At 47.3% G+C, this 14,129-nt stretch overlaps 1 protein-coding gene across 5 annotated transcripts in view; it reads left to right on the top strand.

Annotated features, from left to right (window-relative positions):
- The window catches only part of NOL (NYC1-like protein), an 83,276-nt gene that overhangs the window by 16,374 nt on the left and 52,773 nt on the right, over window positions 1-14,129 (top strand). For all 5 annotated transcript variants that reach the window (XM_086788325.1, XM_086788324.1, XM_086788322.1 and 2 more), the window contains exons 2-4: window positions 9,963-10,031; window positions 13,668-13,729; window positions 13,939-14,025. In XM_086788325.1, the coding sequence (XP_086644451.1) occupies window positions 9,963-10,031; window positions 13,668-13,729; window positions 13,939-14,025 (218 nt within the window). The remainder of the gene's footprint in view (window positions 1-9,962; window positions 10,032-13,667; window positions 13,730-13,938; window positions 14,026-14,129) is intronic.

Genomic DNA, 14,129 nt, shown 5'->3' with positions numbered 1-14,129 from the left:
CCTCCTCCCTGTGTGATGTAATCGACCACCTCATCAATATAGAGCCCAAAGAGCGTGGGGGAGAGCGGGCACCCTTGCTTCACACCAATGGTGCTAGCAACTGTGTCGGACAAGCCTCCTGGGCATCGGACTCTCCCAAAGACCTGCTCATATAGCCTGTATATGCCCCACATCATGTCTGAAGGTATGCCTAGTGTCTGTAGTCGCCGAAAGAGGCGCTCTCTGGGCACAGCATCAAATGCCTTGCGGAAATCCACAAAGCAACAATAGAGCCGTTGCCTCCGTGCCTTGGCATGATCAATCAGGCACCTCAATGTAAAAATGTGGTCGATGGTCGAGAAGGCTCGACGGAAGCCTGCCTGGCCTGCTGCTCTCAATCCCCCAACCTCTACATGAGTGCTCAGCTCTGCCTCCAAAATTGCCCCGTATAGTTTGGGCAATATATGGCCAAGCATGATGGTCCTGTAGTTCCCGGGGTCCAGTACATCTCCCGCTTTATGGATCGGCACAATAGTGTGCATCGTCCACTCAGTCGGAAACCCCTCTGACAGAGCTCTGTTGAAGAGATGAGCAAGAAATGGTGCCAATGTATCAATAGCATAGATGAGATGCTCTCCCTATAATCGTGTATGATCTGTCACCCGTCCATGTTGGAGTCGGCATATGGCCCTCCTAACCATAGGTGGGGTGAAGAAGGTGGAGACTGTGGAGCATGGCTCTGTGGGCTGTGGTATAGGGGGCTGTGTAGGCACATCATAAAGTCTCTCTGCGTATGTCTGCCAGGTCTGAGGATTGGCAATAGGTGTGGGAGGACGGGGCTCTCTGAGTCTCCTCCAAGCAGCAGCATCTTTGGTCATGAGCATGTGATGTGTGTCCTAGTACTGAGCCTCCTCATAAGCTCGCCGCTTACGGCGGGTGAGAGTATGCATCCTCCTGCCTGCCTGCCTCTGGGTGATCTCCCCGCAAGCCCTCTGCACTCGGAGACTGCGGTAAAGGTTTCTGCACTCATCATCATACCATCAGTTCTGGGGCATACTCCCAGATGTAGGTGGCCGTCCTGTCTGTATGTGGTATGGGAAACTCCTCGCGGCTGCGGAGTGCAGTACTACATGTGAGAGCTGGGAGGTGAGCATGGCCATGGGTGCCGATGGATCTAAGGCAAATAGTTGATCATGAACATGATACACCTCGGCTAGGTCCCGAGTGAAGTGAAAAATAGTGCGTGGTGGCTGTATGATGGGTGGGTGATCTCCCCGCAAGCCCTCTGCACTCGGAGACTGCGGTAAAGGTTTCTGCACTCATCATCATACCATCAGTTCTGGGGCATACTCCCAGATGTAGGTGGCCGTCCTGTCTGTATGTGGTATGGGAAACTCCTCGCGGCTGCGGAGTGCAGTACATGTGAGAGCTGGGAGGTGAGCATGGCCATGGGTGCCGATGGATCTAAGGCAAATAGTTGATCATGAACATGATAGTCGTACACCTCGGCTAGGTCCTGAGTGAAGTGAAAAATAGTGCGTGGTGGCTGTATGATGGGTGGGTGGGTCTCCAGTAAGCTCCTGAACCTCGGGAGGTGGCCTGTCTCATCCCCTGTCGGTGAGCTGACTCCCACTGATAACCCTCAACCCGTGGTAAGCCCCTCTCCGGGCTCTCATGTGTCTCTGTCATCAAGATGATATCCCGGCCCTCCATCACCTCCTCAAGTCTCCCTGGATGTGTCCATAGGACTCCATTACAATTCCAGATTGCTATGTGTATCTCTTTGTCTTCATGTTGTTTCCTCCGTGTCTCATAGGCCAGATGGCGCTATTCGACCCTCTTCCCATCAATGTAGATGTGACCATCCCTATAATGTGCCTTCTTCCCTTCTTTGCGTGCCGCCTTGATCTTCTGTGCTCCAGTTGCATCCATGTGAGGTCATCATTGAAGTAGATGGGGTCCCCTGGCAAGCTCCTCAAGATAGCCCGTCTTCTCATAAAGCTCATCCTACTCTCCTCGTCCGGGAACTGTAGCACTAAGGCCTTGCCTTTGGTGGAGTCCTTTGGGGTTGTCCTCCATACTCTAGTGAATGGGAGTGGCTCATCCTCCTTTAGTCCTAGCTTGGTACATAGGTTCCGCCCGTCAATCTCGGGCGTGGAGGTAGTGCTCTCTGGTATCCCTGTGACTCGGATGTTGAGGCGCCGGATCCGTCGCATCTTCTCTTCATCAAGAGTAGACTGCATCATGTGTACATCTTCTTGTACCTCCTTCTTGATGTTCTTCTTCATCACTTGTACATCTTCTTGCACCTCCTTTTTGATGTTCTTCTTCATCACTTCTACCCATCCTTCGCGGGCCGCCTCCATTTTCCCCTCGATTGTGTGGGTGAGGGTTTTGGTGATCTCTTCTTTGATTGCCTCTTTGTCCACCTCAAGAGTCTCTCCTTCCTCCCGTGGACGATCGTGTAAGGATGCCACTTCGCCCTTCAAAAGGTTGATTTCCTCCTGCATGGCGAGCTTTTCCTTCTCCCACTCCTCTTGCATGGTAAGCTTCTCTTCCTTCCATATTTCCGCTTTGGCCTCCAGCTTCCCCATGCGCGTCAATAAGTCCTTCTTGATGGCGGTGATGGTGCTGTCCAATGTCTTCTTCTGGTCCTTGATAAGATCCCTAAGGATATGATCAAGCTGGCTGATTTTGTCATCTACAGACCCTCCCATTGTAGAGGGAGGGAATGTTTGAAAGGAGTAGGTAAATATGTGGGAGAGAAAGAGAAGAAATGGATGAAATTCAAGTCCCCATTATGTTGCTGCCTTGGGGGCCTGAGCAAGGGTGGGTGGGAAAAAGCGCGAAGCGAATCGGTTACAGATAGGCCTGACGAGAGAGACGGGCTACACACAGAGGGGGGCGAATGCAGGCGAAAGTGACAGAGAGGCCTGACGAAAGAGAGGGGCTACACACAGAGGGGGGGCGAATGCAGGCGAACAGGTGTGATGGAGAGAGAGACGGGCTACACAAGCAATGGAGGGTAGGCCAGCACAGCGCGAGCTGGGCAGCGAAGGGGGCAGCGGGAGGGGTGGGACGGGCTACACACGGAGGGGGGCGAATGCAGGCGAACAGTGACAGAGAGGCCTGACGAAAGAGAGGGGCTACACACAGAGGGGGGGCGAAAGAGAGAAAGAAAGAAAGTTGTATTAACGTCTTCAAAAGGCCAAAATGACCTATGAGACCAAAAGGTTACATCATATCCATGAGGTACATCATCCTAGGTACAAAATAGTAATAAAGAAAGATAACAAAAATCTAGAACTATTAAATCTGATCTAGGTACATGAGCAGAGAGCTCTCATATCACCCTAACACATCCCTCATGGGCCGCTGTGACATGGTGCTCAAGGTGGTAAAATTGAGCCGGCGCGAGAAGGTCCTAGGATGATGGGAGATGATGGCCCGGATCCTCCTATGGTGGCGTGACCGTGGGCGAGGGCCATGGGGTCTAGGGCGTCGAGCTCTGCACAACTCAGTGGCTGTGTTGAGTGTCACACCTCTCGGCCGAGCTCCTGCACTAGCCTGTGGTCCGCCGGGTATGGTGGGTGGATCCGCCCTTGGAGTGCTGGTATGGAAGAAGTCGGTGAGAGCTCTCTGTGCTGGTCCTCGAGCAAGTGTAGCTGATCTGGATCTCACTAAGGACTCCTTGTGTATGTGGAGCTCTAGAAGAAAAAGTCCTAGGCATCTCTGATCCGGAAGTCCATGATCTTGGAAAGTGGTCCGAAGCTCGGAAGAGGCAATGGAACCGCCCCCGAATTTGATAGTATACATCGCATCGGCATATGTAACGATCCTCTGTCTCTGGCTGTGTGTGATAGAACTGGCATATCCTGTCCTCTGGTGCGGCTGCCCTAGGTCCATATTTGGCAGTCTCCACTCTCAGCTAGTGGGACGAGGTGCGGATCTGGCCGATCGCACATCTCACCCCAAAAGATAGGTGTGTGTCCATGCATCGTGGGTGGATGATGAAACCATCCTCTGTCAGACATAGGAGGTGATCTCTGTAGATGGCCATCTTCGTCCCCAGTGGACGACTAGGTGACAATGTCCTTCTTGATATGATAACCCTGTTCTGCTCTGCGTGGCTGAGAGCAAATGACGGGGCCTCTATGCTGTACTGGAACGGGGGAGTGCCTCCATCTACAGACATACCGTGCATGCCAAACCAAGTGCCTACTTGTGCATACCAGCACTTTATATCTCCCTCGAGTGTTAGCTGTCTCGAGGACTTAGGGCTAGCCGGGGGTATCTATCTAGTGGAAGCGCCCATAGCCTGTGCCAGTATGTCACTGTTTGGAATAGAGCCTCTGTCACTATCGGTGCAGCCCCCATCTCTGCTCGCACAATCTCATGTGGCATGTCTCCTCCTGTGGTATAAGCTGGGACCCAGATGGGGGCACCATAGAGTAGTGCAAGTGTAACTAAAGTATCAAATAGCCAAAGCTTTGTCCTCGGCTCCTAAATCTGTATTTGTGAGCATTGCCTCTCTAGCGAGTCAAGGGCTGCAGATCCCCTCATCAATCTAGCTTCGGCCGCCTTCCGCATAAAGAACTGAGGTCCAACAAAAGTGATCCCAAGGTATACATATGAGGTAACATGCTCCACAGACTCTCCACTGTATGTAAATTGTATTGCAGATCTGCCTATCCGTTGTGGGGAGGTGTTAAAGATCATGACCTTGGTCTTTCTCCAAGGTTCACAGGGAGGTCCTGGTCCTCGCAAAAGGCCCATAATGCACCCAAATGCCTCTGTAGCCCCTTTGGTGAATCAGAAATAAGAACAATATCATCTACATACAAGAGGATCGGTATTAGGACTCTTGCTAAATGTGCTCCTGGTCCTCCTTGTCTGTCTATGTAATCCGAGATCTCGTCAATGTATAGACCAAATAGAGTAGGAGACAAGGGGCAGCCTTGCTTCACCCGGATAGTGCTGTGTATGATCTCAGAGTCACCTCCGGGAGCCCGTATTCTGCCTGTGATTGACTCATAGAGTGTAATGATCCCCCAAAGCATCTCTGCTAGCACTCTCGTATCCTACAGTGTCCTCATCAGTCTAGCCTGTGGGACGATATCAAAAGCTTTGCGGAAATCCACAAAGCAGTAGTATATCCGATGCCTGTGAGCTCTCCCCTCCTCAATGATCCCCCGTAGTGTAAAGATATGATCTAGTGTGGAGTGCCCTCTCCTGAAGCCTGCCTGCCCTGGTTTTCTGAGTCTCTGCTCCTCGGACCATCTACTAAGCTCATGCTCCAAAATTGAACCATAAATCTTGGCCAAGGTGTGATCAATCATGATAGTCCTGTAATTGCTGGGGTCCATGGGGTCACCTGCTTTCAAGATAGGTACAATAGTGTTTGATGACCAGCTGGCAGGGAAGCACTCACATAGAGCCCTGTTAAACATGTGAACCAGTAAAGGGGCTAGCGTGTGCCTAGCATGAGAGAATTGCTCGGTGAGGAGTCAATCATGATCCTATGCTCTCCTAGTTTGCATCCTGTCAATAGCATCTCTCACCATGCTCAGGTGAAAGAAGGAACAGTGTAGGGGACGAGGTTTGGGTGGATGGGGGAGAAGTGGCTGCTTGGGGGTATTATAGAGAGAGGTGGCATAGGTGTGCCAGGTGCTGGGTGAAGTAATCGGAGGCAGCAAGCGATGATCCTGGAAGATCCTCTGGGCCTCCTTACAGTCCCTCCCAAGAAATAGCTGGTATAGCTCTTGCTCAAGCAAGGTAGGCTCTCTTCTTCCTCCATGTGAGACGTTGGAAGATTGCTTGCACCTGCTGGTGAGTGGTGGATCCTAGCGCCACCTCCCGATGTAGACGGGCTCGGGTATCACGACATTCCTTGTCGTACTAGCTATTCTGTGGGACAGTCCCTCTTGGTGATGGAGGGGTGGCTTTGGAGTGCGGGAAGGCGGTTGCAGCAGACATATGGAGGGTGGCTGCAAGTTGTATGGTAAGCTCATCAAGTGGGATGTGGGGGTCGAGGTCGGAGAGGATGCGGTTGAAGTGATCAGAATAGATGGAAGAGGTCTCTTTGGTGAAGTGGGATCTCGGGCAGTGATGGGGCAAAGCAGGTGGTTGGGTGGTGTATCGGCATGTGAGGGAGAAGGCCAGGTATGCATGGTTGGCCCCAACACCGATGGGGCGAGGCGAGATGATAAACTCCGGAATGAGTGGGATCAGAGAGAGGGATCCCATTAGATAGTCCTTTATATTGGCTCCATGTCCGAAGGGGTAGGAGGTGAAGGAGCTGGATCCAGGCCATCTGGCTAGGCCATTATAAATGGCCAGCCTATGAGCCCCGTCGAGGGCTAGGAGATACTCTCCATAGTCTGTGCGGGCTGCTGTATCTTGTGATGTCCACTCCAGATCCGTACCCACCGTGTCAATCTCCTGGTACATAGGATCATCTGTCTCAAAGAAGGGTACTTGTGCACATGCGGTGCGGGCATTGAAGTCTCTAGCTAGGAGGATGTCCCCTAGACTAGAAAACTTCATAATGTCATCATAAAGGGGCAGCTACGGAGACTCTCCATGGGTGGCATATTTAGAAGTGGAGGGTGGCACACTGCAAGGTAGATGTCCCGGGTCCTCTGTGTCTGGATCCTCACCGCAAAAACCATGCAGCCTCATCCTGTCGGACCACCTGTATCACATGCTGAAGCTCCTCCCTGTATAGTAAAGCCACCCCTCTCGACCCCCGGGTACCCCCTGCTGTGCGTGGGTGTGGGCGGTGAACAGACTCCCATCTGTATCCTCTCACCTTTGGAAGCCAACTCCCCTGGCATTGATGTGTCTGTGTATAAGGCCAAGTCTCTCCCTCTAAATGTCTCCTCGAACAGACGTGCATCTGTCGTCAAGGCACCATTCCAGTTCCAAACCGCAATCTCTAGCTTGGTCTCATAGGTCTCGCACCGTCATTGGGCATGTCGCTCAGTGATGATCACCCTCCCATCTCTGTACACTACCCATTTCCCTGCCTTTCGTGCATCCAAGATGCGTGTCATGCACTCCCTTCTGTGTGCCACCTGTGCTAGTGTGAGATCATCTTCGAGGTAAGTCTTTTCTCCTTTTAGTGCCTGCCTTTTGGTAAGGAATGCTTGCCTCACCTCCAACCCCGCAAACTAAGGATGAGTGCACGTTCCTTGGTGGTGTCTTTGCCCACCCTCCATGCCTTGACGAAGGGGGTATCAGGGATTTCTAGCTTTCTGCAGTGCTATGGCATTCTCTTTCGGGGCGAGGCTCCTTCCTTCCATCCCACCACCATTCACATTCAATGCCCTAATCTTCCTTCTTTTCTCCTCTTGGAGTGTGTCATTGATGATGTTTGGGGATGATGATGGGTTTCGTTACTTGTTGGCAACCTCAATCCAGCTGCCCGCCTCTTCCACTTGTTTCCGTGTCATCTTAATCATCTCAGCCCATGTGGTTGCCTCGTTTGCCTTCTTCTCTTCTTGTTCCTGGAGGGTCTTCATTTGCTCTCTAAGTGTATTCAGCTCATCATTGAGGGATAGTTGAATTTCTCCTTCTTCGAATTGAGTACGTGCCCTCAAGGTCTTGTTTTCCACTTTAAGGGTGGTGACTTGGGCCTCCAGCTCCATGATTAGTGAGGTTTTTGCGTCCAACATTTGGACCATTTCCTCCTGCATCTTGCTTAGCTGAGTTGCCATGTATACCTGCATGTCTGCCTTCCACCTATCCATCTCCTCTTGCGTGGAGGCACGCAACCCACGCATAAGGTCATCACTATCCTTGGGGGTTGCCAATCTTCTGTGTGCTCGCCCAAATTGAGCTGTATTTCCTCTCCTTCTGACCTCTAGTCCTTGTTGCCGGCGAGCTGTCCATGTTGGACTGAAGGGGGTCCCCCTTCTAGTACTGATTCTGGTCCTCAGCTGTGGCCCCCATAGGTGGCCAGCTGCAATTGGGGAGGTAGGTATAGACGACAAGATGGAGCAGCATATAGGATTATGTTGCTGCCTTGGGGGCCTGAGCAAGGGCAGGTGGGCAAATAGGAGGCGATGAGAGAGAAAGGAGGCACAGCTGCAGCTGGGCCAGCGAAGAGAGAGAAAGGAGGCAGCGAAGAGAGAGAAAACAACTGCAGCTGGGGCAGCGAAGAGAGAAAGGAGGCTCAGCTGCAGCTGGGGTAACGAAGAGAGGGAAAGAGGCAGCGAAGAGAGAGAAAGCAACTGCAGCTCTGGGTCAGTGAAGAGAGAGAGAGAGAGAGAGAGAGAGAGAGAGAGAGAGAGAGAGAGAGCGTCTACTAAAGACCCAATCGGCCTATGAGACCAAAGTGATACAATAATGTCCATGGCATATCTCATCATGGAATGGAAAATAAAACAGAACGAAAACATAAACATAGCTATCTCACTGGGGTCATCATGGAATACTAAGAACATCGAACATGAGAGCCGCATCAGCTCCGAATAGATGGTATACCACTCTCCAAAATATCAAGCATGGGGCCAATGAGTATGGCCGAGAGGTCTCCCTCAGCTGTGTCACGTGGAAAGGTAGCTCGATGGTGATGGAGCATGTCCTGGATCTGGAGCTGATGAGGTGATCGTGCCGACGGCCGCGGGGCCGGGGATGTCGGGCATGCTGGAGTGCGGAGGCTCGGTCCGAAGTAACTCCTCTCAGGTGAGGTAGGTCCGGAGCAGCTCGTGGAGGACACCGGAGGACACCGCCTCCTGGGTCCGGAAGAAACTAGTGATGGTTGGCTGGCGAGGGAGGGGGCGGGGTGGCTGGGTCCGAAGCTCTCTCAAGGTGTCCCTGTGTTTGCGGAGCTTAAGCAAGAAGAGGCCTAGGCAACGCTGGTCCTGGAAGTCAATGATCTTGGAGAATGGACCAAATCCCTCAGGAAATAGACAGTGAAACCTCCCACGGATCTCATAGTATACAGGGCAACGACATATGTAATGCTCCTCCATCTCAACCTGTGTGGCATAATCGGCAGCTCCTCTCCTCTCTTTGGGTCTCCGTATGAGCTTCCCGGCTTTGAAGATGCGCTTAGCTCTACCTATATCCACTCTGTGGTGAGAGAGAGAGAGAGAGAGAGAGAGAGAGAGAGAGAGAGAGAGAGAGAGAGAGAGAGAGAGAAAGTTGTATTAACGTCTACTAGAGGCCGAACTCGACCTATGAGACAAATCAATGTACAACTGTCAATGTCTTCTGGATGTCCAGAAAAAAAAAGGACAAAATGAACATGAAATAAACTATGAGAGTACTGAGCTAGTGGGGGGGTGTGATGGATGGAGCACTACTGCTAGAGGTCAGTATGCAACCTATATGCGCAAGGTATACAAGAATGCAATGCATATCTGTCTAGCTCCAACCAATACCATAATGGGGGTGTAATATGTGAGAGAGCATGACAAACCCAGGAAAAAGGGGGTGGAAAAGTCGTGTGTGCAAATGGGGGAAGAAAAAAATAGCATGAAAAATTTCCATCTTGAATTTGGGAATTGTTTTTTTCCTTGAAGGTTTTTTAGCATTTTGGAAAGGTTTCTAGCTAGAAACTTTCCAGAGGTTTCTAGCTAGAAACTTTCCAGAGGTTTCTAACTGGTATTTTTAGTTAATAGGAAAGTGACCCTACTAAAATGATGTGTTGGCATAGCATGGCTTCCAATGGCCTCTACCTACAACTTTAATTATTGTGATGAGTAAATGCTCTTATATGGTTGAATTGTTATGTTGTATGCAATATTGTGTAGGCAGCTTCTTTCTAAGTTAGTCACTTTGCATAGAGCACTGACCATCTTTGTGTTGGTACTGTTTTGTCCATGTAAACTGATTTTTTGTCATTCTACAATGGATCATAATGGGCTGAAAAATTTTGTAAAATGTCTTTGATCTGGATCGAAACAAAGAGTCAGTGTCGCTGGGGCTCAATTGCTGTCATTGGCTTAAGATTTATTCAATGACTTGTTTTGCAGGAATTGGTTATGCACTTGCAAAGGAGTTTCTTAGAGAGGGTGACAATGTTATAATATGTTCACGGTCAGGCACGTAGTCCAACCTTCTTTCACGAAATGATTCTGTGAGTTATGCTTGAAGGCGAAAGTTCTTTTTCTATGTCCTCGTACTTCACTTTGTTTATCTTATGTCTGGTTCTAGCATCTTGTTTCTCAAATTGCATGGGCACATACACACACAGAGACTTGCATGCATACACATACATACATAGACACACACATACACATTTTTTTAGTGAAACCACTGTCTCGTTAGAAAAAACAATGTACATTCATAGCTGTCCCAGAGTGGGGCAGCTACTAATTAGTTCAAAAACGGTGGGAAAACACTTCTAGTTGCTAGAAGGAAAGCCCTCCAATTTCATGATAATCTCAGAGGGGTTGTAAAAGGGCTCTCTAGAAGTAAGCAAAGAGCGGAACAGTACACCAAGGAAGAGCAGATGATTCCGAGCATGGTAGATGGTCCACAATGCCTAGAATCTAGTCCAGTCAAGGAAGTCTGTATAATCTGGAAGTGGAGGAGAAAAGCAACTAAAAAGCCAAAGCAATCACTGGAAATGCCTCCTAGGAAAACGAGCCCGGAGGTGTCGAGATAGATCATCAAGAAAACCCCTAGAGTGAAAGGCAATACTAAAGAAGGTGAGGCACTATCTCTCTAGGATGGGAGAACCACTTACAAGATGCAATGGCAACATGCCTTGGTGCCAAAAGAGTTCCCGCCGGGAATACGCCAACCAGACATCTCCATAGAAATAGTCATTCCTTAAGGGGCAATCCGCTCTTCCAAATACTTTTCAATGCAACTTTCCACCAAGCAAGAGATTTCGACAGATGCCAGAGGCGAATTGGGCAACCTAGAATCTTGCCTTGCACATGCTCAAAAATTGATGCACGAGGCGAATTGGACAACCTGGAATATTCCCTTGCACATGTCCAAAGACTATGTCCCGGTATTTTAGCTGCCATTTACCAAAGGAAGGTGTTTTAAAATTTTTACACATTTCCACTACGATGAGCGTCCAAGGTTGTTCTTGATGTAGGAAAGTATGTAACATTGTTGCTTTTTTTGCCAACATATGATAATGAATATTTAGGACATTCAGTCCACCATGCATTTAGGTAAGCAAACCTTCTGATACCTCAGTGATCTCAATGCTTTTTATGTTTTTTCGATCTCCATAATACTTCCATTGTTTGTCACATGAAAGTAGAAATTTGCTTTTTTAACCATATCAAAAGTGGCAAGAAAAGTGGATGTATGCCATGAGAATAGATTGCACAATGCGAAGCCTGACATGAAGCGACCATGTAGGCAATTTCCAATAATCTAGCTTCATTTGTTCTTTTTGCATTATCCATTTAGTAGCATCCCGGTGAGAGACATTCCAACCCAATGGATATCGCAAATGTCTGACAATTTCAGTGGGTGGGATAATTTGCCCATCCCGGGATGGCTTCACTATTGAATTCTTTTTGTAGTTTTGGGATATACTTAAACAGCCGTTCTTGCTTATGATCAATCAATCATGGTTATAGGAAACTATGCCATCCTCATGGCAAGAGGGTCCGGTTAAGTTGGTGCCAAAAAAACAAATGTGTCAAAATATTACAGGTTGGCGACCTATTACATTGATGACGATGGTCTACAAATTGATTACTAAAACGATCACCCATAGAATCAAAAACAACTTGAATAGGGTTCATCTGGCACAATGTGGTTTTGTCCTCAGAAGACAAATCACAGACAATGTATATGTGGGGATAGAATATGCAAATACATAGAGCAGGGTGTATTGTTACTGCAAGTTGATGTGGCTAAAGCTTTTGATATTGTTCACTAGGATTATATTGGAGTGGTAGTGACAAAACTTGGATTTGGAGAACAAATGTGTAATGTCATTTATTGGGTATATAAAGATAGCACGGTAATATGTATTTTGGGGAAAGGATTATCCTTTTCCTGGCAGTTGGGAAAATTAGTTAGGTAGGGATACCCCTTGAGTGCCTTATTATATGCGACAGAGACTAATCCATTGTTGCTTTATATGGATAAACTCACTGATAATGGACATCTACATGGGTTGCAATTGCCACATGTTCGTGTTTTGGTTGCTCAGGCTTATGTTGATGACTCCTCCTTTTTCCCGAAAAATAACCAGAATGATCTATGTATACTTATGCAGGTATGGAGTTATTTGGTGAGGCTGAAGGGCTATTTATAAACTTCAAGAAATCAAAATTGTTGCCTTTAAAGGAAGAAGACTGGTACACACACACACGCACACACACACACACACACACACACACACACACACTCAAACCGACCTATGTATGAACACACACACATACGTACATGCATACATACATACATGTATGTACGTATGCATGTATATAAACATTCCATCATCCCAATATTTTATTTTACAAATCATCAATAAGTTTGAAAGCTTTCTTGTCCTGAATCATTCGAAGGCTGGCTTGGTCGAGGTGCCTCAAGAGTACAAGCTGATGTACGACTAGAAAGTGGGGCAAGATATTTTGAGGAGAGGACACTTTTTGGTGTCGATCCAATGGGATCAATCTATCTGTATTCATAAAACTTAATTCTTCTCTCTATTCAAGATTGTTTAATTCGAGGATGACTTTCCAGGTTATGTCTATTAGATTCTATTTTATGACCCTAGTAGGAGCTAGATTTTGTGAAAAAGAACTATGAAGCATGTGAATATGAGGAATTTGGCCTTCTCCCAGATAGTCTACATCGATAGATGGCCTTGTTGTAGATCCATATCATAGTTGCAATGAAATGCGTTTCATTCCATCCGAATGAAACGAAACTTTTCATTGGAATGAAACGCGTTTCTTTCATGCTGCCTGGGAAAACCTACGTTTTTCAACGTTTTTTTATCTAGAGAGCACGTTTTTCGAAAAAAAACGTCTGCAGCAGGCGACTGGGAAACTGATTGAAGGACTCTAGTCTTTGGGGCTATCAAGCTCCTCTAGTTTACTATTTGTCATCATTCATGCATGATTGCATCTATCAGGCTTCAGCATGCTTTACTTTGTGTATTTCAGACTTCAATTTACTTTTTTTGTATCAGCTCATGATTCAAACTCTTTGTGTCCCTTTGAGTGCCATTATTGAGTAGTTGCCATTATTGATGATGAAATCCAAATCTTGATTATTGATGTTGCCAGTTTATTTATGTCAATTGGTCAATGACTTAGTTGGGTGCCCACTGTAACTGGGTCACCCAGATTCTTTAGTTTTAGCTTGTAAACATGTTTTAATGTGTAAATGATGCATGTCTAATATTGTTTTGCAGGGAAGGCAACATATTTTTAACATATTATAAACCTTTATATAAATTTTGAGGCCTGTACCCCCCCTTTTTGTATGAAACGTTTTTGAAACTTCTGGAAAATGAATGAAACATTTATGAAACACGTTTCATGAAATGCCTGGCAACTATGATCCATATCCATGGGGAGACTGGATAGGTTTCATGTGGATATGTGGGCTATAAATGTTGGTGGAGATGCTAGTGATACTAAGCCTTACTTCTTGCACACTTGAATTTGTAGTTGCATTGAAGCGTGCTTCAAATTGTACAAAATCACAGCAACACTTTCGTTTCAAACACATTTTTTTTTTGGCATACACAGGTGAAAGTGTTGTTAAAGCAGTGGAGGACTTGACACAGGAGTTTGGTGAGCAGCGTGCATTTGTATGTCTTCAATTCTTTATTTTATTATTTGATTATAATCGCATGCGCCGAATACTTAGGACTTGGGAGTGGGCAGCATCGACTAATGCGTGGCGAAGATGGGTCCCCCAAATGGGCACACCATATCTGTAACCATGCTTAAAATGGTTATGTTGTATTTTTCAGGGAACAATGTGTTTTGGTTGAGAAGATTATGATGTTTTTTTCAGGGAAAAGCTATTGATGTTAGAAATGGAGAGAGCGTACAAGCATTGATTACTTTTGCTAAAGAAAAGCTTGGATATATCGACATTTGGGTGATGATTTCCATTTTTTATCTTTGCAATCCATATGCTTTTGCTCTTCCATCATATTGCTAATCTTATTTAATGTATTACTAGTGCAATAATCCATGCAAATG

This window comes from Cibotium barometz, chromosome 52, assembly GCF_041138505.1.
Source record: "Cibotium barometz isolate CiBa-2024 chromosome 52, ASM4113850v1, whole genome shotgun sequence".
NCBI lineage: Eukaryota > Viridiplantae > Streptophyta > Polypodiopsida > Cyatheales > Cibotiaceae > Cibotium > Cibotium barometz.
This window is presented reverse-complemented; position numbering and strand designations above follow the sequence as displayed.